This window comes from Anguilla rostrata, chromosome 2 (assembly GCF_018555375.3).
Source record: "Anguilla rostrata isolate EN2019 chromosome 2, ASM1855537v3, whole genome shotgun sequence".
In the NCBI taxonomy this organism is placed as follows: domain Eukaryota; kingdom Metazoa; phylum Chordata; class Actinopteri; order Anguilliformes; family Anguillidae; genus Anguilla; species Anguilla rostrata.
In genome coordinates this window covers 71758263-71782558 of record NC_057934.1, presented here as the reverse complement: position 1 = coordinate 71782558, position 24296 = coordinate 71758263, and the positions used below count along the sequence as shown (strand labels likewise).

Here is a 24296-nt window from a genome sequence, read left to right as displayed (position 1 = left end):
ATTCTTAACTCCTAAAGTGAGCAATGTGCCGTTGTATGAAGTTTGGGCCAATTGGGTTTTCCGTGGGGCCGGAGCCTTTTGATTGGTTCAAATTGGTAATTGGCAGCTCATTGTAACTCTACCCAAATGAAGCTCCCTGTTCCGTCGGGAGTGGTGTTGCTGGATTCGCAGCACCTGGCGGGGGGGAACGGGGGTTAAGATGGCTCCCAGACCGGATCTCTAAGGCGAATGCTCTTTGCCTGTGTGTCTCTTCTGTTGCGTTCAGTCTTGAAAGACTTCAGACGTGAAAGACTTCCTGTTCGGCACAGTGCTTATGTTCTGGCTTCCTGTTCGGCTCAGTGCTTACTGCTCTAATTGGGGGCAACATAGCTCAGGAGGTAAGAGCGGTTGTCTGGCAGTAGGAGGTTTGCCGGTTCGATCCCCCACCATGGGCGTGTCGAAGTGTCCCTGAGCAGGACACCTAACCCCTAATTGCTCCCAACGAGCTGATTGGTATCTTGCATGGCAGCCTTTCGCCGTTGGTGTGTGAGCGTGAATGGGTGAATGGGTGAATGAGAGGCATCAATTATAAAGCGCTATGTAAATGCAGGCCATTTACCATATAATTGATTCATAAAGTGCAGAGTCACTGTGAAAGCCAGCAGACCCTGTAGCTCTCCAGGACCAGGCTTGGAGACCGCTGGTGTAGAGCATTGTGTCTGGATGGGTTTTGCAGACAGCTAAGGATGGCAGCGCCTCTTTGTCCGTCTGGTCCCCTGCTGGCTGATCGGGCACCTGTCTGCGAGCTCACCTGGCACGCGGCGTACGAAAGAGCCTTCCTCGCACTCGTCTGCGCGGGGACCCATTCACAAAACAAAGAGCGGCTGGCATCGTGCGCTTCGGAGGAGAGCGCGCGCTCGTTTCAAAAATTACGATCCTAGTCCTAGACTCAAAGAACAATTCAGTGAAGATCTCCATTGAAAAAAAAGAAGGCCTAGTCCATGTCTGGGAAACCAATCTTTAATTGTTCTTTTTTTTTGTTTAATTTTCTTACACCAGAGGAACAAACAACTTTGCCAATTCCTCAAAACCAACTAATTCATAAACAAACTAAATAACATGGGATGTATGTACAAATAAACAGGGAAATAAAGTCTTGATGATCACCTCTGCCCGTGGACAGACAGTGGCAGCCATTTTAACAGTTTTCAAAGTCTCTGAACCTTCATCACGTGAAGGGAAGTCCTCCCATTCATAAACACAAGGCTCCTTAAATGAACCGTGTTTGTCGATGCCACATAACGTGTTCTCCAGTATCAACATCACACACACTCATACACGCAAACTCACACAAGCCTTCTCACACACACAAACACACGCAAACTCACACAAGCTTTCTCACACACACTCATACGCGCAAACTCACACAAGCCTTCTCACACACATGCACAAACACACGCAAACTCACACAAGCCTTCTCACACACACTCAAACACACAGACTCGCACATGAGCTCTTGCACACACACTCATACACACAGACTCACACAAGCTTTATCACACACACTCATACACGCAAACTCACACAAGCTTTCTCACACACACTCATACACACAGACTCACACAAGGTTTCTCACACACACTCATACACACAGACTCACACAAGCTTTCTCTCACACACATACACACAGACTCGCACAAGCCTTCTCACACACACTCAAACACACACACTCGCACATGAGCTCTTGCACACACACTGAAACACACAGACTCCCACAATCTTTCTCACACAAACTCATACACACAGACTCCCACAGAAGCTCATGCACACACACTCGTAGTCAGACACACACAGCCATGGCGTACACATGAATTTAGCATTGCTAACGGCTAAAATCAGGACTCCAGATTTACAGAGGCTGTGGTGAATGCTGTGTGTGCACAGGGTTCATAGCCCATTGTGAGGTCAGGAGGTACCCACAATGCATTTGAACCAAATCACGTGTGTACAGGCTTCATAGCCCGTGGTAAGGTCACGAGGTCCCCACAATGCATTTGAACCAAATCAACTCAGTCTAACGGTTTTGCAGCTGTAGTCTGAGTGTGGATTGGTTGCTGGGTGTTTGGTGACTGCGAGCTGCGTGTGGATTGGCTGCTGGGTGTTTGGTGACTGCGAGCTGCGTGTGGATTGGTTGCTGGCTGTTTGATGACTGCGAGCTGCGTGTGGATTGGTTGCTGGATGCCGTCGTTGCTGTGCTGATGCAAGCCTGCTGAAACAGCTCAGGAAGCTCAGAGGGGAGCAAACACTCCCTCCCTCCCCCATGATGATTACTCTGTTTTTCCTACACTGAAGCCTGCCAAACACATGCATGCACACACACACACACACACACACTCAAACACACACACTCATGCACACACACACAAACACAAACAGACACACACTCACATACACAGACACACATGTGCACACATACTCATACACACACAGACACACACGCACACACAAACGCACACTAACACTCACATGCACACACAACCACACGCACAGAACCACACACACATACACACGCACATATTCACAAACACATACACACACACCCAGTCACACACTCATAATGTCCCACATATTCACAGACATACATACACACACTCATAATGTCCCACATATTCACAGACATACATACACACACTCATAATGTCCATGTATTGTGAAACAGACACACACACACACACACACACACTCATATGGTCAGTAAGGTGAAACAATTTCTGAACTCGATATCTTTGTCCCATTTCCTGTAACAACATAGTCTCACATTTTAAATAAGGTCATAACAGTACATGTATCAACAACCATCCACTAAACCAAGCAGCTTCATCCCCCCAAACTACCATCCCATTTAAACGTGTTCTCCCCTAAGGCGACCCCCAATATTGTGACTTCATACGTCTTTTTTTTTTTGTGACTTGAAATCTAGCCTGATGTGGATGGTGGTGCAGTCCTGGTGCCACTAGGGGGCGCTGTCTCCTCTCAGCCGCTCTGTGTTGGAGAGCAGATGATCCTCAGGGCGCCGTCCTTCCCTCCAGGGCCATGCAGTGAGGCGTGGCGGTTCGTCGCTACGGCGACGCCGTCCTGGTACAGTAGCGTGGAGGCTTCAGAGGGGGGCGCCATGCCCGTGGCCTGTTGGTAGACGTTGGGTGGCGGCAGCTTGTCCTCGACCCGCTGCTGCACCCGGAGCTCGGGGAAGCAGTGAACGCACGTCTCTGTAGGCCACGCCTTCTTCTCTTCGTGACCCCGTCCACCAACCACCGTAGGCCACGCCTTCTTCTCCTCATGACCCCGCCCACCAACCACCGTAGGCCACGCCTTCTTCTCCTCATGACCCCGTCCACCAACCACCGTAGGCCACGCCTTCTTCTCCTCATGACCCCGCCCACCAACCACCGCGTCCATCAGCCGATCTGCACAAAGACAGACACGGGGACCGGTGTGGACCAATGAGCAGTGGCCACAAAATTTTATACGCCCCCTAGACTCATCGGCAGCATTTAGAGAACATCAAATTACAAAGATAAATCTGCAGACACTGCAGTGTAGTCAAAGACACTACCATAGACTAAGCAAGATAGTCAACTCTCACGCTCCTCTCTCTCCTGTTTTTGCTGAACTGCCTGAGGCTTTGTTGTATTGCAGTGACTTTCTGGTGTTTGGAAAACCCCATATTGGCGGTGTGGTTAGTCTGTGGTGATATTGGCGGTGTGGTTAGTCTGTGGTGATACTGGCGGTGTGGTTAGTCTGTGGTGATATTGCCGGTGTGGTTAGTCTGTGGTGATACTGGCGGTGTGGTTAGTCTGTGGTGATACTGGCGGTGTGGTTAGTCTGTGGTGATATTGGCAGTGTGGTTAGTCTGTGGTGATACTGCCGATGTGGTTAGTCTGTGGTGATATTGGCGGTGTGGTTATCTGTGATTGGTGTTTGCTGGGTGATTGTGGTTAGTCTGTGGTGATATGGCGGTGTGGTTAGTCTGTGGTGATATTGGGTGTGGTTAGTCTGTGGTGATACTGGCGGTGTGGTTAGTCTGTGGTGATATTGGTGGTGTGGTTAGTCTGTGGTGATATTGGCGGTGTGGTTAGTCTGTGGTGATATTGGCGGTGTGGTTAGTCTGTGGTGATATTGGTGGTGTGGTTAGTCTGTGGTGATACTGGCGGTGTGGTTAGTCTGTGGTGATACTGGCGGTGTGGTTAGTCTGTGGTGATACTGTGGTGTGGTTAGTCTGTGGTGATACTGCCGATGTGGTTAGTCTGTGGTGATATTGGTGGTGTGGTTAGTCTGTGGTGATATTGGCAGTGTGGTTAGTCTGTGGTGATATTGGTGGTGTGGTTAGTCTGTGGTGATACTGGCGGTGTGGTTTTAACATGCCGAGCTTTAGACCAGCTGATCCAGTGACTCCATTCCTAAGGAACAATATTTCATTCTGCTCCACGGTGAGTCACAAGGTGTTTTTGGTTCTTGTTTTATTCTCAAAATCCGCCACCAGGTCAGATTCAAGACACCGGGGTGAGGGAAGTTAATTAAGCAATAAGATGATTTATGTTCTCAGTTTAGCGCTGAGTTACAAACAGGGACCAGTGAAGGCTACGGATCTGGCACCAAACACCAACAGCGCCTCCAGTCTTCAGCCTGACGCTGGGTACGTACTCTACCCGCGAAATGCAAATGCACATCCGGGACATACTCCAGCTCTGTTCACACGCCATACATGTGTTTACCAGCTTCTTTTAGTCTGAGGCTATATTACTTTACAGGCATTTAGCAGCTCTTGTCCAGAGCAACTTAATAGCATCCGCTTATACAGCTGGATATATACTGAAGCAGTGCAGGTTAAGTACCTTTGCTCAAGGGTACAATGGCAGTGTGCTGCCTGGAAATCAGACCCGTGACCTTCAGGTTACAAGCCCAGCTCCTTACCCATTATACAATGCAGCCGTCTCCCGGCACTGCTACTCCACCAGGTGGCAGCTTAGGCCTATCCTGGCTGGAGCGAGCAACCTTGGACGGGAAACGATCCCTTCTTTGTCTGTAGGCTGTTCGTTTCGCTGGGAAGGAAGGCGAGAGACGCGCCCCCCCCCCGCCCTAACCCTACCCCTAACCCCCCCCCCCCCCCGTGTTGCTCATCGCGCGCGTTCCTAGCATAGGGCATGTACCAGGCCGTGCTGTCGTTGGTGACGGATCGTAGCGGAGGATTGGGCAGAGTCAGCGGGAAAGGCCACGTCCTCACCTTTGGAAGAAGGGTGAAGGGCGTCGTCGCTGGTTTCCTGCTCCTCCTGGGGCCCCGCCCTGCGGGCCCCCCGGGCCCCCCGGCCCCTCGATCTGCACAGCAGCGCCACCAGGGCCACGGACAGGGTGCAGAACAGCGCGGCCAGACACAGGCCCAAGAGGGAGTAGATGATGACCGTGTGGTGCTCCCCTCTCGGGAAGGAGCTCCCCCTGGTGGTGGGCGGCGTAAGTGCAGCTCCGTCCTCGGGAAGCCGAGTCAGACTCCGGGCGGTTGGTTGAGCTGTGTTGGTAAAGGAACGACCTGTGAAAACCTGCCTTTTTATTTCGTGGCATGCTGGCATTTTTATTTTTTTGACACAGTCACAGAGGTGTGCTCTCTTGACCTTGGAGGGTCTGCTGGTTTTTTTCGCTGTGACTTGGAAACTCACCTCGCCTGGTTCTGTGTGTCTGGACTGGTCGCTGATTTTAAAACAGAAGCAAGCCGACCCTACATCTCCCTGAGCATAAACGTGAACACCGCTGTTCTGTTCTGTCCTAATCCTGACAGCTCAAGTGTACTGTGCTATCACTGAACTACCCATTGCGTAGATGTGAGTACATTACTCCTCTTTTAGCCTACAGAGCCAGATCCAAGTGTCAAAGTCACAAGCTTTAAGGCACCGTTTTTGTAGTTGCACCTGTGGTAAAAAAAAATTAAAAAATGATATATATATATATATATATATATATATATATCATTTTTTTATTTTTTATTTGACCTTTATTTAACCAGGTAAAATCAGTTGAGAACCAATTCTCATTTACAATGATGACCTGGCCAAGAGGTGTCAGCAACAGTAAATAGGTAAAAAAAACACAGTCAGCACAAAACGACGCATACAGTCCAGATACAGTACAGTACTACATACAGTATGACACGACGGTACATAAGAAACGGCAAAAGACGGCATAGGTAAATAAAATAAATCAAAAGTCAATAAATAAAATCAATAAACCAATAAATAAACACTATGTGCAAGAGAAGGTGAGTTACTGGACTTTGTACAGTTGTAACGGGAGAGAGAGAGAGTGAAGAGAGGGCTGGTCAGCAGGTGCAGCAGTCAACTATGACCTGTTGCAGATTTTGTTTGAACATGTTAAGAGATGTGAGAGTTGTGAGTTTGAGTGTGTTTTGTAGTGTGTTCCAGTTGTTTGCAGCGGCAAACCGAAAGGAATTACGGCCAAACACAGTACAGACTTTTGGAATGATGTGCATAATGAAATCACTGGATCTTAAGCGGTAATTGCTGTCGGAAATGTGCAGGTTTGAGAGGTAGCAGGGTGACTTTCCCAGGAGTGTTTCATAAACTAATTGCAGCCAATGTTGTAGCCGCCTGGTATGAAGGGAGGGCCAATCCACCAGTTTGTAGAGATCACAGTGGTGAGTGGTGAAGGGTGCGCATGAGGCAAAACGGATTGCTGAGTGGTGGAGTGTGTCGAGCTTGCTAAGGCTGCCCTTTGATGCCATTTTATAGATTATACCACCGTAGTCAAACATTTTTAAAAAGGCTCTATAAGTGAAGTCAGTAGTTACAAAAAGTGAAATAAAAATAATAACTTTTCCAGTGCTGCCCTACTGTCTCTTTGTCAGTTTTGCGAACATTTTGTGCTGTTTTTTTTTTTTTTTTTTGGTGACCGGTGATTTGGCTGGTAGCGCCCGGGCCGGACGCGCAATCCGAGCGGCAGCCGGCCGGCACTCACCCTTGCAGGCCTGCGCACATTCGACGGGGTGGCTCCCGCACAGCTCCGCGCACTGCATGCACTGTTTCAGCAGCGGGTCGTAGAAGTTCCCCGGGCTGGCTCGGCAATGGAGCGACGCTGTCGAGGAAGAGAGCAGAGACGGAACCGCGAGGAACCGCGCAGACGATAGAACGCGTCAGAAGAAGCCGCAGCTGCTAACATCACGAACACAAAAAAGGGCATTTTCTTCAGCAAAATGGTCACCACCGCACGTCCTGGTTCTGTTATTTTGGCTAACACCTGTCAAGCAGCCAGAGATCGCAATTAATCCTCTGATATACAGTAAAATGTGCGCTGTAATGTTGAGACAAACGGTTCAATTAATTAGTGAGAATAGGTTATAGGAATTTAACTTTCAAAACTAACACCCGTCTGATCTCTATGACGGCGTTCTCCGAAAGCCTATTCTGGAGTGGGAGTTCTTTTACGGTTAATTTGTAGTGTTGAGCAAATTCAGTTTGACTACCGCTGCTAACATCCTGCTTGTGTCGTAGCCTACTGCTGTGCTTTTGCCTTGTGGCACGAGACCAATCGCAAAATTATTGTTTTGAATTCTTCCTGCTTCTGAAAAAAAAAACACTTAAACGCTTTTTTCCAGGCGATACCTGGCTTATATTATATATGTATAGCTTTACGGCATTATCGGTGTACATTGTGTCAGGTAATTTCTCCGGCTTTCGTTAATAATAATAAAACGATTATTCAAAACAATAATTGAATATGAAATATTACGTCAGGCGTTTTCACTACTTTCCAAAGAAACGTAACAGGTAGTTTGCAAATAAGTCACAACCGCGATCGTTGACTCAAATAGAAATTCATGTTATTAGTCGCGACACCTCTTTACCGTTAGAGCCATTTCCCCCCGGTGGGGGATTAAATAAACTGTCTTGGCTCGTCACTGTCCTCTGGCGGACATTGTAGTGCAGTCTTGGCTGAGAAATAAACGGGAAAGGGTCTTGCAGGTATAGTGTCGCCCCAGATGGTCTCTGTTGTAACGTCTCTGTTTTTATCTTTTTTTAAAGAGGGAAGAGAAACTCACCACAGAATTCGACGCATCTACCTTGACTGTGCTCGCACCTCCTCTCGCAGGACAGGCACATTCGCACGAGCTGGTCCCAGTACTCACTGTCGCTGCAGCTTCCATCCATGCTTCCGCGCGGCAATCTAACGGGGAGAAAAAAGAACCGGTTCTGAGGGGCGCGTGGGAATTCCGCGGCTTTCGCTTTTATATCGCGATTGCAATGTGGCGGAATAACGCGCGCCTTACTTGTATGTGCGATATTGTTCACTCCCGATATAGGCCTTTGCTGCATCCATGCTTTCCCAAAAGGCCATAACATTGCAGTAATACATATGTAAATTATGCTATAGTTTATAGCTGTGAATTGTAAGCCTACGGGGTACTTCTGTAAATAACTTTGCACTTTTTCGGTATAACGTTGTCCCCCTCTGGATCAAATTTCTTCTTGCTGGCAGGTCTATAAAATGAGTGTAGTCCTAAAACTGTGGCGTGCAGAATAGTGTAGGCTATAGCCAGTATTTAGGTTTGTTTAGCTATATCGGAGCAGCCAGTACTAGTTAGGCCTACGTACGTCAGCAATACAAAATAGCCTACATTTGTTAATCGCGAGACTGTCCTTGAATCAGAAACATTTTATCATACGTCCATTATTCCGGCTTGTTCACAATGCAAGATATGGATGTTGCAATATAAACATACACAAATAGATCTGTAATAAAATATTTATATAGTACATTAAAATATAAGACGTATACAATGTCAAAGTATGTGTTACGTTAAGTTTAATTTATATCCAGTTTTTTATAAAATACATTGTTACATCTTTGCTCCTGGAAGGAGCTTTTTCATTGTGAGACAGATTTTCTGATCAGTTTAATCTTTGCCTGGAGAAAAAAAAACTGCACACAGACACGCACATTCTCTCTTTCTCGCACTCACATACACACATGTATATTTTCGTTCTAATTCGTTCATTCACATTCTTTCTTCCATTGCGTGTAAATAGTGTAGACTATTCAGAAGTATTCAGTGTCAGCGAATAAGTTATTGATTTACTCCATTGAAACTCTGTTTATTGTTTTAGTCTAAGAGAAGTTAGTTCGCTGTCCTCTGTAAAAAAAACTCCGTCTCACATTGTTAATCTGAGATTCGCACTGAAAGCGAATCGGAACGTTACCTTAGTTCTCGAGGCGAAGGTGTAAAAGTTGAGGTGAGATGATTCCCGGGTTCGCTCTGGATAAAACGAGCCGGTAGGACCTCTGGATCCCCCACAGATCCACACCTGTAGGACAGCTTCTAAGTCTGTCTGCTGTTCCCCACCTTATAAACACATACTTCTGTAATAAAATAATTTAATCACTTATAACCTGAATATATGGTAAATTCAAACTCTGATATTTCATAATTGACTGACTTTCCTTTGCTCACGTCATAAGTTATTCAACTGCTGTTCTTTGTGAGCAGCGTAATGTTCAGTGTTAAACCAGATCAGACAGAGTAAATCTGATTCCTTACGGGACTCGTACAGACCCTGTCAGAGTTTAATCCAGTGGAATATCTCACTGTGTGAAGCTTAATCAGGCACAGAGCGTTTTGCGGGCACCAGAAATGACCCTTTAAATGAGTGAAATCAGACGAAGGGACTTCCGAACTTACCTAAGGCAAACGCAGCCGGCTGTGCTGCGCAGATGCTGCCGTTTGCAGATCCTGCCGTGTGCGCGGGGCGTTTAAAGATCCTGCCGGGTGCGAGGGGCGTTCAAAGGTCCTGCCGTGTTCCCGGAGCGTTTGCAGATACTGACGTGTTCGCGGAGCGTTTGCAAATACAGCCGTATTGGTGGGCCGTTTGCAGATACTGCCGTGTGCGCGGGGCGTTTGCAGATACTGCCGTGTGTGCGCGGGGCTTGTGTGTCTTTGCGGGCAAGGTGATTTGAGTAGGGCTGTTCTTAGCACTTCCTGGGGAAGCCCCTGCACTCAGACTGGGGGAACACTGTGATAACCTGTGCTATGCTGTGAAGCTTTGTGCTGTGCTGTGACACTGTGCTACACTGTGATGTCCTGTGCTGTGCTGTGCTGTGATGCTCTGTGCTACACTGAGATGCTCTGTGCTGTGATACCCTGTGCTGTGCTGTGCTGTGACACTGTGCTACACTGTGATGCTCTGTGCTGTGCTGTGACACTGTGCTACACTGTGCTGTGATCTCTTTTCAGTGTCGTTAGGATATGTTACTGTGTTCTTCTCATAGACACACACACACATGCATACACACAGACACACACACACACACACACACATATGCATACACACACGCACACACACACATCTATACACACACACACACTCACATTTACACACACACACACGCGCACGCACACATGCATATATGCTCCCCCTCTCTTTTTGCTGGGACTGTCTATTTCACCAGCTAGTTATACACCTTAGGCCACTATGATTATTTACTCCAGCTGATCCCATTCCCTCCCTGTTGCCTCTTAGCCAAACTGTAAGTGCTGACACTGGCAGGCTGCAGTTTTGCTGGTAGTATAGGTGAGTTTACCTCCCTTCACCGTTCAGCACTTTGAGATTGTTAAAGGGGCTGATAATGCCTGCAGTCCACTCCAATCATCCACTGCCTGTTCCTGAAGAGACTGATTAGATTCTACAGCACACCTGGGGACCAGCATTACACACATTCCATGCATTACACACACTACACACATTACACACACTACACACATTATACACACTACACACATTACACACACTACACACATTACACACACTACACACGCGACACACATTACACACTACACACATTACACGCATTACACACTACACACATTACACGCATTACACACACTACACACATTACACGCATTACACACACTACACACATTACACACACTACACACACTACACACATTACACACACATTACACGCATTACACACACTACACACATTACACACATTACACACACTACACACACTACACACATTACACGCATTACACACACTACACACATTACACACACTACACACATTACACACATTACACACACTACACATGCAACACACATTACTCACACTACACACATTCCATGCATTACACACACTACACACATTACACACACTACACACATTACACACACTACACACACTACACACACTACACACTACACATTACACACACTACACACATTACACACACTACACACATTACACACACTACACACACTACACACACTACACACATTACACACATTACACACGTTACACACATTACACACATTACACACACTACACACATTACACACACTACACACACTACACACATTACACACACTACACACACTACACACATTACACACACTACACACACTACACACATTACACACACTACACACACTACACACATTACACACACTACACACACTACACACACTACACACATTACACACATAACACACACTACACACACTACACACACTACACACATAACACACACTACACACATAACACACTACACACATTACACACACTACACACATTACACACACTACACACATTACACACACTACACACACTACACACACTACACACATTACACACATAACACACACTACACACACTACACACATTACACACATTACACACACTACACACACTACACACACTACACACACTGCACACACTACACACATTACACACACTACACACATAACACACACTACACACACTGCACACACTGCACACACTACACACATTACACACACTACACACATAACACACACTACACACATACACACACTACACACATTACACACACTACACACACTGCACACACTACACACACTACACACACTACACACACTACACACATAACACACATAACACAGTACCCCACCTCACAGGTCTCAGGGCCTGATTAGGCCATGTTACATGTACCCCGATTCCAGCACTTTTTGCAATTTGTATTTTCGTCCTAATATTGCAGCTTGTTCTTCCCCCTAGTTTGGCTTGGCATAAGTTAGGTCAGAATAGTGTTCACTGCTTGAACTGAACTGTGTTCCTGGCTATGAACATCTGTACGAAATCAGTATTGCACCTTATTGAACCTGTGTTTTGTAGTTAATCCAATGACCATGATATGCACTTTTGTACTTGGTCGCTTTGGATAAAAAGAGTCTGCTCAATAAATAAATGTAAGGCAGAATGGTGTGTAAGTGTGACATGAAGACGAAACAGGATGTTGGGATGATAGAGCCTGACTCAGGCTTCTTGCCCTTTTCAAAAGAAGAAAATTAGTCAGAGGGGCGTAAATCTTTGCCTGATTTTGTTTTGGGGCGCGTTGTCAGTAGTTCTTAGAATCTCATTTAATTATTTTATCTCTCAGAGATGCACAGGCTGCACATGCTCAGACAACCATACTTACACACTTAGACAGGACCGTGTGCATGTGCCCAAGCATGTACGCACACACACATTCACAAATGTGCTCACACAAACATACACACACACATACATGTGTGCTCTCAGATATGTACACACACACGCATTCACAAATATGCACACATGCAAACATACATACATACATGTGTGCTCCCAGATATGTACACACACACGCATTCACAAATATACATACACACAAACATACATGACATTACATTACATTACAGGCATTTGGCAGACGCTCTTATCCAGAGCGACGTACAATAAAGTGTATAACCATAACCAGGAACAAGTGTGTCGATAACCCTAGAAAGAAGTACCGTTCCAAGTGCAGGGAACAACCGCATTGTGCAACTTGAACCCTGAAGGTTAAACTGATTAACACTAACACAAACGAGAACAGCAACAGCGCAGTCTATGCAAAAATACAAGCAGTAGTTAAGACAAGTGCATTAAATAAGTCACCTGCGAAACAGCTACCTAGTTACAACCCTAAACTTACAGTCAGTTTAGAGATTACAGGGAGGTAGGTAGGAAGGGATGGGGAGAGGTGCAGCCTGGAGAGGTGAGTCTTCAGTTGTCGCTTGAAGTGGGTCAGTGTTTCAGCTGTTCTGACCTCCACGGGGAGGCCATTCCACCATCGTGGGGCCAGAACAGACAAGAGACGTGTTCGGGAAGCGCAGGTGCGAAGAGGGGGAGGTGCCAGGCGTCCTGAGGTAGCGGAACGGAGGGGTCTGGCTGGCATGTAGGGTTTGAATATCTTGTGGAGGTATGCTGGGGCTGATCCCTTGACTGCCTGGTATGCTAGGACCAATGTTTTAAATTTGATGCGAGCCATAACAGCCAGCCAGTGGAGGGTAGTGAGCAGGGGAGTGACGTGGGATTGTCTGAGGAGGTTGAAGACCAGACAAGCTGCAGCATTCTGAATGAGTTGCAGGGGTCTGATGGCAGATGCCGGTAGTCCAGCTAGAAGAGAGTTGCAGTAGTCCAGGCGGGATAGTACCATTGCTTGGACCAGGAGCTGGGTTGAGTAGGTGGTGAGAAAGGGGCGGATTCTCCGGATGTTGTACAGGAAGAATCTGCACACCCGGCTTACCGCTGCGATGTTCTTGGAGAAGGAAAATCTTTTGTCCATCACCACTCCGAGATTTTTGGCACAGGGTGATGATGTCACTAAGGTGTCCCCTAGGGAAATTGAAAAATCGAGGAGGGGAGAGGTTAGAGCAGGAATAAAGATTAGCTCCGGCTTTCCCGGGTTGAGCTTCAGGTGGTGATTTTCCATCCAGCTCTGGACGTCCCTCAGGCAAGCGGAGAGCGGAGTCGGCATAACAGTGATAGGACAAGCCATGGGCAGAGATTACAGGTCCAAGGGATCTGGTGTATAAGGAGAAGAGAAGGGGACCGAAGACTGAGCCCAGGGGAACTCCGGTGGCGAGGGGACGGGGTGGTGATACCTTACCCGCCCAGGCAACCTGGAAGGAACGATCGGAGAGGTAGGACTGAATCCAGTCAAGGACTGTGCCGCAGATCCCTGTTGCTGCCAGGGAGGACAGGAGGATGGAGTGCTCCACAGTGTCGAATGCAGCGGAGAGGTCTAGAAGAATCAGCATACATACATACATACATGTGTGCTTCCAGACATATACACGCACACGCATTCACAAATATGCACACACGCAAACATACATACATACGTGTGTGCTCCTAGATATGTACACACACACTCAAACATCGGCTGCATATGTACACCCTCACAAGACATTCCTTTTTTTTGATGCCTTGTACAAAAATTGAGACACACTGCTGCTTCTGAATGGCATATCCCAATTAATAAAATAAATAAATAATGAAAATAAATCTGTTATAAATTAAATAAAAATAAATACATAAATAAGATCGCCAATTTTTTACAAACAATTAAGAGCACATTTATGCCATGCTAATTTCAGCTGAGCTTCAAATTACACAACACAGTTGGTTCAGTCTTAATTATGTACAGAGCAATTTGTGAGTAATTGCTCTACAACAATAAATTACTAATGAGGCGTAAAAATCACAAAAACACACTAAAATCTAAATGATGGGGGGAGGAAGTCTGGTGTTTTACAGGAAAGTACAATCATGTTAACAGTTGAGTCACTGCAGACAGAAACCTTTCATGGATGAAAGCTTTAATGTAGTCAGTGAGTGCACTACCCTCTCCCCCTCTCCCCCTCTCCCCCTCTTCCCCTCTGTGTTGGTGTCAGGGCGGGTACTGTAGTTAGCATGAGCACAGTGCACGTACATTATTCTGTGGTGTGTTTATAAAGCAGCGTAATAAGCTTGATAGCACTATTATGCCATTGAATTGAATACTCCATTTCAATTGGCAGAGAGAGTAATGGGGTCTTATTACTATTACAAGTGAAAACATAGGCCCATTCAACATCCTTTTCAAGCGAGCTTTCTATTTGCTCAGTTAACTGAAAACAACTGCAACAACAGCACTTGCTAAATCAATTTTTTTCTTTATTGCATTTGAGTGTGTTGGGTTATTTTTCTTTTTTAATGGAGGTTAGTTGCTGCGGACTCTTGGTTGTTATGCCGTTCTGCTCTTGTATCACCACACTTACCTTGCATTTTATTTCATTTCATTGTAATTTGAAGCTCTCTTTCATTACATTGTTTCGTCTGTTCATTTTGTAATGGTGAGACTATTTTTAGTGCTAGCTTGTGAAGCACTTTGAGCTGAAATGTACTGAAAGAAAGCTGGTAGATATTGGCATTGTTCTCATTGGAGGGCGATGGTGATTACATTACATTACATTATAGGCATTTAGCAGACGCTCTTATCTTAGCAGAGCGACGTACAACAAGTGCATAGGTTTCATGATGTATGTGATGCGATCCTTCGTGATGGTGGAGGTTGCACTTGTTTGTCTGCTGTTGGTTTTTTTTTCGGGGGGGGGGGGGGGGGGGGGGGAGGACACTGTGACAGACAGTGGAGGTTGCGGTTGCTTGTTGGTAGCTGTGGGACGCAGAACCCGGGGAGGTTACAGGCCGCCGCAGGTGCAGGGAGTTGGCTGATCCGTCAGAGTGTGACACGCGGCTTCAGCATCGGCGTTGCCGGGGAACAGGATGAGTCACGGTGACGGTTGCCGCGGCGGCGGCGCAGGCCTGACTGTACAGCGACGGAGAGGAAACAGGATGGGGGAGGGGGTCGGGGGTCGGGGGTCGGGGGGGCGGGGGGTGGCTGTGGTGGGTTTTTGTTGCCCCCGGGTTGTGGTGGGTGGGGCCTCGTGTGTGTTGGAAATGATTGGTAATGAGACGGAGTTTTTCATTTCCCTGGGATACCCTGATGAGAAGCGATCGCAGGGACGCCCCCCCCCCCAGACCCTGCACATCTGTGCTGCAGCTTCACCACCAGCCAATGACTCAATCCGGTTTTCTGAGCGAAAGGTCCCACCCACCTGAGAATGAGGGTGTCAGTGGTCTTTAACACCAACCAGAACTGAGCAGCTACAGTGTTAAACAGACACAGCTTATACAGAACTGAGCAGCTACAGTGTTAAACAGACACAGCTTATACAGAACTGAGCAGCTACAGTGTTAAACAGACACAGCTTATACAGAACTGAGCAGCTACAGTGTTAAACAGACACAGCTTATACAGAACTGAGCAGCTACAGTGTTAAACAGACACAGTTTATACTGAACTGAGCAGCTACAGTGTTAAACAGACACAGCTTATACAGAACTGAGCAGCTACAGTGTTAAACAGACACAGCTTATACAGAACTGAGCAGCTACAGTGTTAAACAGACACAGCTTATACAGAACTGAGCAGCTACAGTGTTAAACAGACACAGCTTATACAGAACTGAGCAGCTACAGTGTTAAACAGACACAGCTTATACAGAACTGAGCAGCTACAGTGTTAAACAGGCACAGCTTATACAGAACTGAGCAGCTACAGTGTTAAACAAACACAGCTTATACAGAACTGAGCAGCTACAGTGTTAAACAGACACAGCTTATACAGAACTGAGCTGCTACAGTGTTAAACAGGCACATGTAGCTTATACAGAACTGAGCTGCTACAGTGTTAAACAGACACATGTAGCTTATACTGAACTGAGCAGCTACAGTGTTAAATAGACACACGTAGCTTATCCAGAACTGAGCTGCTACAGTGTTAAACAGACACATGTAGCTTATCCAGAACTGAGCTGCTACAGTGTTAAACAGACACATATGTAGCTTATCCATAACTGATCTGCTACTGCTAAACATTGTCGCATGCATTTGCTATAAAGGACCACTATTATGGAACTGGGATCTACTGAATTATATTGTGAACATGTGGACCTTCCTGAAAATGTAATTGTAAGTATACAGTATATTTTACATTTTTAAAAAATCATAATGTCTGCTTTTTCCTGAAAAATGAACTATTAAGTTATTTAAAATTAAATAAAATTAAATAGGAACACAGCACCCCCACACAGGAGGATTTATCTTTTTGTGTAAATTTATATTTGTTTTAATTTTGAGCTTTTCAATCTCTGCATATGGTACCCTTATAACAACTAGCAGTGGTGGCTCACCATTTCTCCTGATAGCTGTATTATTCTGTGTCGTCGCAGACTATGACAGATGGATCTTGTGCCCAGCGTCAGGATCTTTTGTTTAGCCCGAAGTGCTTTGTTCTGTTCACACTGTGTGTGAGGCAACGTTCCCACTGGGACAGTAAAACTTCATTATGGAAAGCTCTGCCTCGCTACTGCACAGTAACACATGTTAAAGTGTTTGTTTGTGCACTTTCTCTGTTTTTTTATTTTTTTAGTTTAAAGCTATGATTGTGATTGGCCTGTACAGCGTTCGAGCGCGTTGAACGATATTTTAGACACAGAAGTTTCTGGCAGGTGTCTGAGGTTTGTTTCTCCAGAGCAGTTTGTACAGAGACATTATGCCTCTGGAGTTTTGGAGATACTTTAAATGTATTTTCTTACGTTTGACCACAAAACCCTTTAATGGTGGTCATCAGAAACTTCTGTTGGTAACTATAATATTCTTCATCGCTCACAAAGCTTCAAGGACCAATCAAAACCCCACATGCTAAAAATTAAAATAACACCAACAAATTCAGAAAGTGAACTTTTCCATTAAATAGCTCTGCTATGACACGGAGCACATTTTATTCCATTTGGATTCACATTTTTATTTGATTGTTTTTTAATTTCACTTTTATTGAGTTTGTTTAACTGAGGACTTCATTGTCTTTTGCAGCAGTAACCTTGGAGACTCAAAGTGGGCGGGGAGTGCCAGTGATTGCACAGCCAATCAGATGTAAGGGGTGATCAGGTGACTGGATGTGGAATTTGGCCTCCTTCACAAAACTTTTTAAAAAATTAACACTGAAAATTTTACTAAAACTCAAATTGACCTAATTCCACTTTTAAGACCGCTTTTTCTCCTTGTGATTCAAACCTGCTACCCTTTTCCCATTCAGCTCTTCGAGGCTTTGTCCCTAGACCTGGTCCTGCTGACAGGGAAAGATTTGTTTTCTGGCAAGTGCTGAGAGGAACAGTCTGAGGAGTGCCCAAAATGGAAGTATAATGGGTTAGGAGTGCTAAAATAGAAGTATAATGGGTCAGGAGTGCCTAAAATGGAAGTATAATGGGCCAGGAGTGCCTAAGATGGAAGTATAATGAGTTAGGAGTGCTAAAATAGAAGTATAATGGGTCAGGAGTGCCTAAAATGGAAGTATAATGGGTTAGGAGTGCCTAAAATGGAAGTATAATGGGTTAGGAGTGCCTAAATGGAAGTATATGGGCCAGAGTGCCTAAGATGGAAGTATAATGAGTTAGGAGTGCTAAAATAGAAGTATAATGGGTCAGGAGTGCCTAAAATGGAAGTATAATGGGTTAGGAGTGCCTAAAATGGAAGTATAATGGGTTAGGAGTGCCTAAAATGGAAGTATAATGGGTCAGGAGTGCCTAAGATGGAAGTATAACGAGTTAGGAGTGCCTAAAATGGAAGTATAATGGGCCAGGAGTGCCTAAGATGGAAGTATAATGAGTTAGGAGTGCCTAAAATGGAAGTATAATGGGTCAGGAGTGCCTAAAATGGAAGCATAATGGGTTAGGAGTGCCTAAAATGGAAGTATAATGGGTCAGGAGTGCCTAAAATGGAAGCATAATGGGTTAGGAGTGCCTAAAATGGAAGTATAATGGGTTAGGAGTGCCTAAAATGGAAGTATAATGGGTTAGGAGTGCCTAAAATGGAAGTATAATTGGTTAGGAGTGCCTAAAATGGAAGTATAACAGGGGACAATGTCCCTCACACGATAATCTTACAGCCCTGTATCTCATACAGAAACTCTCTCTGGCTTGCACCTGTTCGTAGTTCACACCAGGGGTGAAAATAGCCCCCACCTAGAAACCAAGATGCTGTTTTTCACTCTGCACCTACAGAAACCTACTAGCTCCCAAAATAGGGCGAACAGAAACGAGTGCTTAGTCAAATCTGTTGAAAAAAAAAAGAGATGAAGAGAAGGAGTGAGGACAGATTTAGACCAAGCTTACCGATCCCAAAACCCCTGGCAGCCCCCCTGTCAGGTCCACCCCCCGCTCAGGCAGAAGGACGCGTGTGTGAAACTCATCTTGAAGTCGTATGGGGAACGCTGCCCTGTTCTCGAGCGAACTGCGCAGTTCGGTTTCTTCGCTGTGCTCCGGCTCAGGCTGCGTTCACGTCACACGAGAGCTGCTGAAATTCCCCTCCTTCCCCACTGGGAAAACCCTCCCAGGCCTAATTCCCACAGGGAAATTTGGGAACTTTCTGGCTGCCCCGATAACTCCGACCCGGGGGTAAAAACACACGGAAGTGTGCGAATGCTGCAAAAAAAAAAAAAAAAAAAAATTTTTTAAACTGGCTACGAACTTGCCAGGCGCTCTAGGTAACAAAATCCTAATATCATTTCATACGTTTACATTTTGTTTTTATACACGATTTTATGTTTACGCGTGACCGCCATCTTGAGTTTCCCAAGGAGTGTACAACGCGTGAGCACTTACAAGGTGGCTCAGAGGGCTGGCTCACTCTCTCCTGTATGACGTGTGTTAACACAGCGTACGCCGTGTGGGCCAATGGTATTGCATTCCATGTCTGGGGCGACATAGCTCAGGAGGTAAGAGCAGTTGTCTGGCAGTCAGAGGGTTGCAAGTTCGATCCCCCGCCCTGGGCATGTCGAAGTGTCCCTGAGCAAGACACCTAACCCCTAATTGCTCTGGTGAATGCGAGGTATCAATTGTAAAGCGCTTTGGATAAAAGCGCTATATAAATGCAGTCCATTTCCATGTCTGTTTTACACCAGTAGGGGGTGCTGTTAATCATGGATACAATGACACCACAGGTTCCTGAGTTTGGATGTGCTCCTCAAAAATGAAGCTTCATAAACTTCGAAAGCCAATAAACTATGCACAACCTCCGTTCTTCCCCTCTGTCTTCCCAAATGTTTTTTTTAATTTTTTTATATCAGTGTATTTTCATCGGGCTTCTCCTCTGATTGTAGCATCATAGCGCTTTTCCTTTGTGTGTTTTTTTTTTACTTTAAAGTTCGGCCTTCTGCTTTTGCAGGTCTTCGCTTGAGTTTGAATCCTGGAAAGTTCTGGGCCACGTGGCGCTAACACACACAGATGAGTTTTGCGTAGGTTACAGTTACTCCCCATCCCTCCCTACCTCCCTGTAATCTCTTAAATGACTGTAAGCTTAGGGTTGTAACTAGGTAGCTGTTTCGTAGGTGACTTAGTTAATGCACCTGTCTTAACTACTGCTTGTGTTTTTGCATAGACTGCGTTGTTGCTGTTCTCGTTTGTGTTAGTGTTAATCAGTTTAACCTTCAGGGTCCAAGTTGAACTAGCGGTTGTTCCCTGCACTTGGACCGGTACTTCTCTCTAGGGTTTTCGACACACTTGTTCCTGGTTATGGTTATACACTTTGTCGTACGTCGCTCTGGATAAGAGCGTCTGCCAAATGCCTGTAATGTAATGTAATGTAAAATTAAAAAAATACAGCCATTTACTTCGTGTGAAATGTACTTTAATTGCAACAGTGTGTTTCCACGTAATAATGACAATAATGGTAATAACATTCGCAACATTAACATCGTTTTATTTTTATAATTATTTCAAGAAAAGTCGGGCGATCGGGAGCATTTCTGAGCGGTCACACAGAGTCACGCTGGCACCCCCTTGTGGTTTTGGGTTTCTTGGAGAGCGGCACGGTTTCCATCGGCAGCCCGAACACAGCGCCGCGCAGATGTCCTTTCACCGTTTGCCAGCCTCCGCCTGCCTCTGCTCATTAACATGCACACGCTCTCTCTCTTATCTCTCTCTGGTCTCCGTCTCTGTGTCACGGCGACTCTTTCTGCGAATCGGGCTCAGACCGAACAGGCTCATCGCAGACAGGTCTTTTTTTTCCTCCCCCTTTTCGATGTTTTTAACTGAGCTTCAATGGCGGTGAGTGATTGTCAGAATCTGTGTCACCTGCTATGACCCTTCTATGAATGACACCTTGGAGTCTCACACACTTACAAGAATCAGAGAGATTGCTGGTAACGCTTTACTTGAATATACTTCATAAAGCTTCATAAACCTACATAAAGCTGTCATAAGCAGGACATAACACCTGTCATAACCAGGCATAGTAAATGTTACAGCTTAGGACGAAACACAATGCTGCGAAAATGAATGCAACAGCAGGTTTGATATTAGAAATCTGTTTCATAATATTTGCGGTGTGTTTATTAAAGAGTTTCATCTACTAAAAGCTGCAAGACATTTGTCATAAGTTATAAGTGCTTATGATAACCTTATGAAGGCTTTATGGCATGTTGTTGAAATAAAGTTACAGATTGTTTTATAGATGATTAGTAGACCTGCTCAGGAAAACTTTCAGTTAAAAATTATATATACATAACAATTGATATAAGGAAGGCCAAAAATGTTTTCATTACGTTAGATTAATAGTGTGCAACGTGCTAGACTGGTAGCACTATTTTTTTCAATCATTCATTATTTCAGAGAGACAGGTTTGAGTAGTATAATTTGGAAATCTCTTAATATTTTGGTATCAAATATTTTTCCAGCAAAACAGCCCCCATATCTCAACAGAAGGTCTTAACCCCCCACTAGAATCACACGCCTGTTCTTGATCTCTACATTTAACAATAGAAAAAAAAAAGTGATTTATTCGTGAATAAATAAGTTCCCTGCAGGATTGCAAGGTGGTGAGCCCCTAGTGGGAGGTTATGAATATGATGCAGTATCAAAGCTCCGCCAGGAGAGGGAGACATTCAGCAACCTTTTACATCAGGCTACGCGACTGCAGCTCTTTGGTTGCAGAAACATTCAAAAATCAAACATTTAAACACTGACGGAAACCCAGAACCAACTTAGCAGGGACTCTTTATAATATAAACACTTCACAGATGGTTAAATAATTACTAAAAAAAACAGCACCCCCCCCCCCCTCACATCACCCTGAAATCTATACACTATATTGTCCTCTCCATAACATATAATTTGTGTGTGTCTGTGTGTGTGAGAGAGAGAGATAGTGTGTGTTGTGTGAAAGAGAGAGAGAGTGCATGCTTGTCAGTGTGTGTGTCCCTAAACAAGTGTGCGTATGAGTGTGTTTACAGATGTGTGTCTGTGTGTGTGTGAGAGAGAGAGAGCGGGAGAGCGAGAGAGAGAGAGAGAGAGAGAGAAAGAGAGAGTGCATGTTTGTCTGTGTGTGTCTGAACATGTGTGTGAGAGAGAGAGAGAGGGAGAGGGAGAGAGAGAGAAAGAGAGGAGGGAGAGGAGAGAGAGAGAGAGGGAGAGAGAGAGAGAGAGAGAGAGAGAGAGAGAGAGAGAGAGAGAGAGAGAGAGAGAGAGAGAGAAGGAGAGGGCGAGAGAGAGAGAGACCTGTCCCGCTCTGTGTCGGTGACTGAGGGTCCAGTTTAAATATGAATGATTGTCAGTTCCTCCTGGGCCAATATTAGCTCTGACGGGGTGCTCTGTCCTGCCCTCTCGCCCCTGCCCACGCCACGTCACAGTTAGCTGATCCGGTAACAGCGCCACGACGAAGGCACACAGAGATCTGGATTAATGTGACACGGGGCACTGATCTGGGGACACTCACGGGACAGTCTGAGCTGGAGGTGACCCTCAGCGGGGGGGGGGGAGGGCGGGGGGGCGGAATCACACACCGCCATGAACGTCGCGGCTATTTCACGCCAGCGGAAATTTACGAGCTCCGCCTTAGATCGCCAACGCTGGCCTCGCGCGAGCATTTCTCTTTCACGCGAACGTGCATTTTGTGGGGGGTGGGGGGGGGGGGGATTTGAACCTGCTACCTCTGGATCACGCGCTCACAGCCGAGGCTGTTGTTTTCGGGGTGAGTCTTTGCGCTCAGCAACCTTGGTGCATCAGAGACGCGCTTTAAGGTGCCAGATCACAAACGTGATTAGAATTCTCTTTGCTCAACATTCTACTGCTGATGTCACAATCACTGCCGGTGCCTGAAAGCAACGGAAAGAGTTCTAGAACGCTGACTTAGAACTTCGGAAAAAACATTCCGAAAAAAAACCTCCCCTTCAAAGGGATAAGGGAGCCAGATGACTGGGAACCAGCAGTATTTTCTGAAAGTCACTTTCGCACGACAGCTTTAGATTATTTCTCCATGTTTCTCTACCCCCTCCCGCCGTCTCCGCGGTGACCATTGGACCTAACGAGGAACACGCTCTTTACTGAAACGTCAGACGGACCGGGCGACTCACAGGCATGCTGGCGCTCGGGGCAGAGGTCACTGACCGCTGCTGGATGCCTGTGTGAACTCATGCTATCATGTGTGCCCAAAGGCCCACAGGCACGGACCAGGGGAAAAAGCCCGTTGCATGAATCAGTGTTGAAAGTAAAGACCATTTAACCCGCATGGACTTTAAGCCTGTGAAACTGACGCATTGACTCTGGGACCCACTCAAACAGGAAGGAGCAGGTGCTTAAACCACAGAGTAACACACCCACACTCACACAGACACACACACATGCACTCACACACAGACCAACATACACAAACAGATATGCATATATGCTGTATATATATATATATATATATACACACACTCACATACATATACACTCAAACACACACACACACACACACACACACATACATGCACTCACACACACACACACACACACACACACATATATATATATACACTCACACAAATAAGCACACAAACACACTGGTCTAAATTTTTTAACACAAACTGATGAAAAGCGTTTTTGTGATGTTTTTTCTAGGTCCCTACGCCTAAACAGACAGACAGACAGACAGACAGACAGACGTATCCTTGAGGAGTAGCAGATGAGCCTTTGGGGGGGGGGGGGGGGGGGCGTGGGCCCAAAAGGGTTCAGAATCAAAGGCACATTGGAAAACATATTCAGCCACTGGGGCAATCACCCATGGGGCAATTAGCTTTAAACCTCAGCTTCAAACCCCAAGATCACAGAACTGCATTATAGACCGTCACATTACAGAGGAAACTGCAGCTCCTCGTCACAGCCATTCTGGCTCTCATACACGTCTCTGCATTACGGAACTGCATTACAGAGGAAACTGCAGCTCCTTGCTCCTTATCGCAGCCATTCCGGCTCTCATGCACTTATCTGCATTCCAGAACAGCATTACAGAGGAAACAGCAGCTCCTTATTGCAGCCATTGTGGGCTTTAAACTCCTCGCTAAACTGCTAGCAATT

At 45.8% G+C, this 24296-nt stretch overlaps 1 protein-coding gene and 1 long non-coding RNA gene across 4 annotated transcripts; one reads left to right on the top strand and one right to left on the bottom strand.

Annotated features, from left to right (window-relative positions):
* Nucleotides 1-296: 296 nt before the first annotated feature.
* LOC135249091 (uncharacterized) lies at nt 297-1553 on the top strand. The gene is made up of 2 exons (XR_010328561.1): nt 297-1292; nt 1411-1553. It is a non-coding gene; the product is annotated as an uncharacterized LOC135249091 (long non-coding RNA).
* Nucleotides 1287-10013, bottom strand: LOC135249090 (tumor necrosis factor receptor superfamily member 13B). 3 transcript variants are annotated; one of them, XM_064324363.1, is made up of 6 exons: nt 9719-10013; nt 9240-9399; nt 8081-8205; nt 7000-7116; nt 5261-5539; nt 1287-3443 (listed from the first exon to the last, which is right to left on the bottom strand). In XM_064324363.1, exons 3-6 carry the CDS (start codon nt 8187-8189, stop codon nt 3013-3015), a joined length of 936 nt encoding a protein of 311 aa, XP_064180433.1. In that variant the 5' UTR covers nt 8190-8205; nt 9240-9399; nt 9719-10013; the 3' UTR covers nt 1287-3012. The 3 variants fall into 3 exon arrangements, with proteins under 3 accessions (XP_064180433.1, XP_064180434.1, XP_064180435.1); XM_064324364.1 differs by having other exon boundaries at nt 9240-9382; XM_064324365.1 differs by having other exon boundaries at nt 9240-9344.
* Between the last annotated feature and the right edge of the window lie 14283 nt (nt 10014-24296).

Bases quoted from the DNA above. Each gene is read 5' to 3' on its own strand.
- LOC135249090 (XM_064324363.1), bottom strand. From the start codon at position 8,189: ATGGATGGAAGCTGCAGCGACAGTGAGTACTGGGACCAGCTCGTGCGA. The intron at 7,117-8,080 runs GTGAGTTTCTCT...CTTCCTCGACAG, and splicing joins TAGATGCGTCGAATTCTGTG to CGTCGCTCCATTGCCGAGCC. The intron at 3,444-5,260 runs GTGAGGACGTGG...GTCTTTGTGCAG, and splicing joins CCTTCACCCTTCTTCCAAAG to ATCGGCTGATGGACGCGGTG.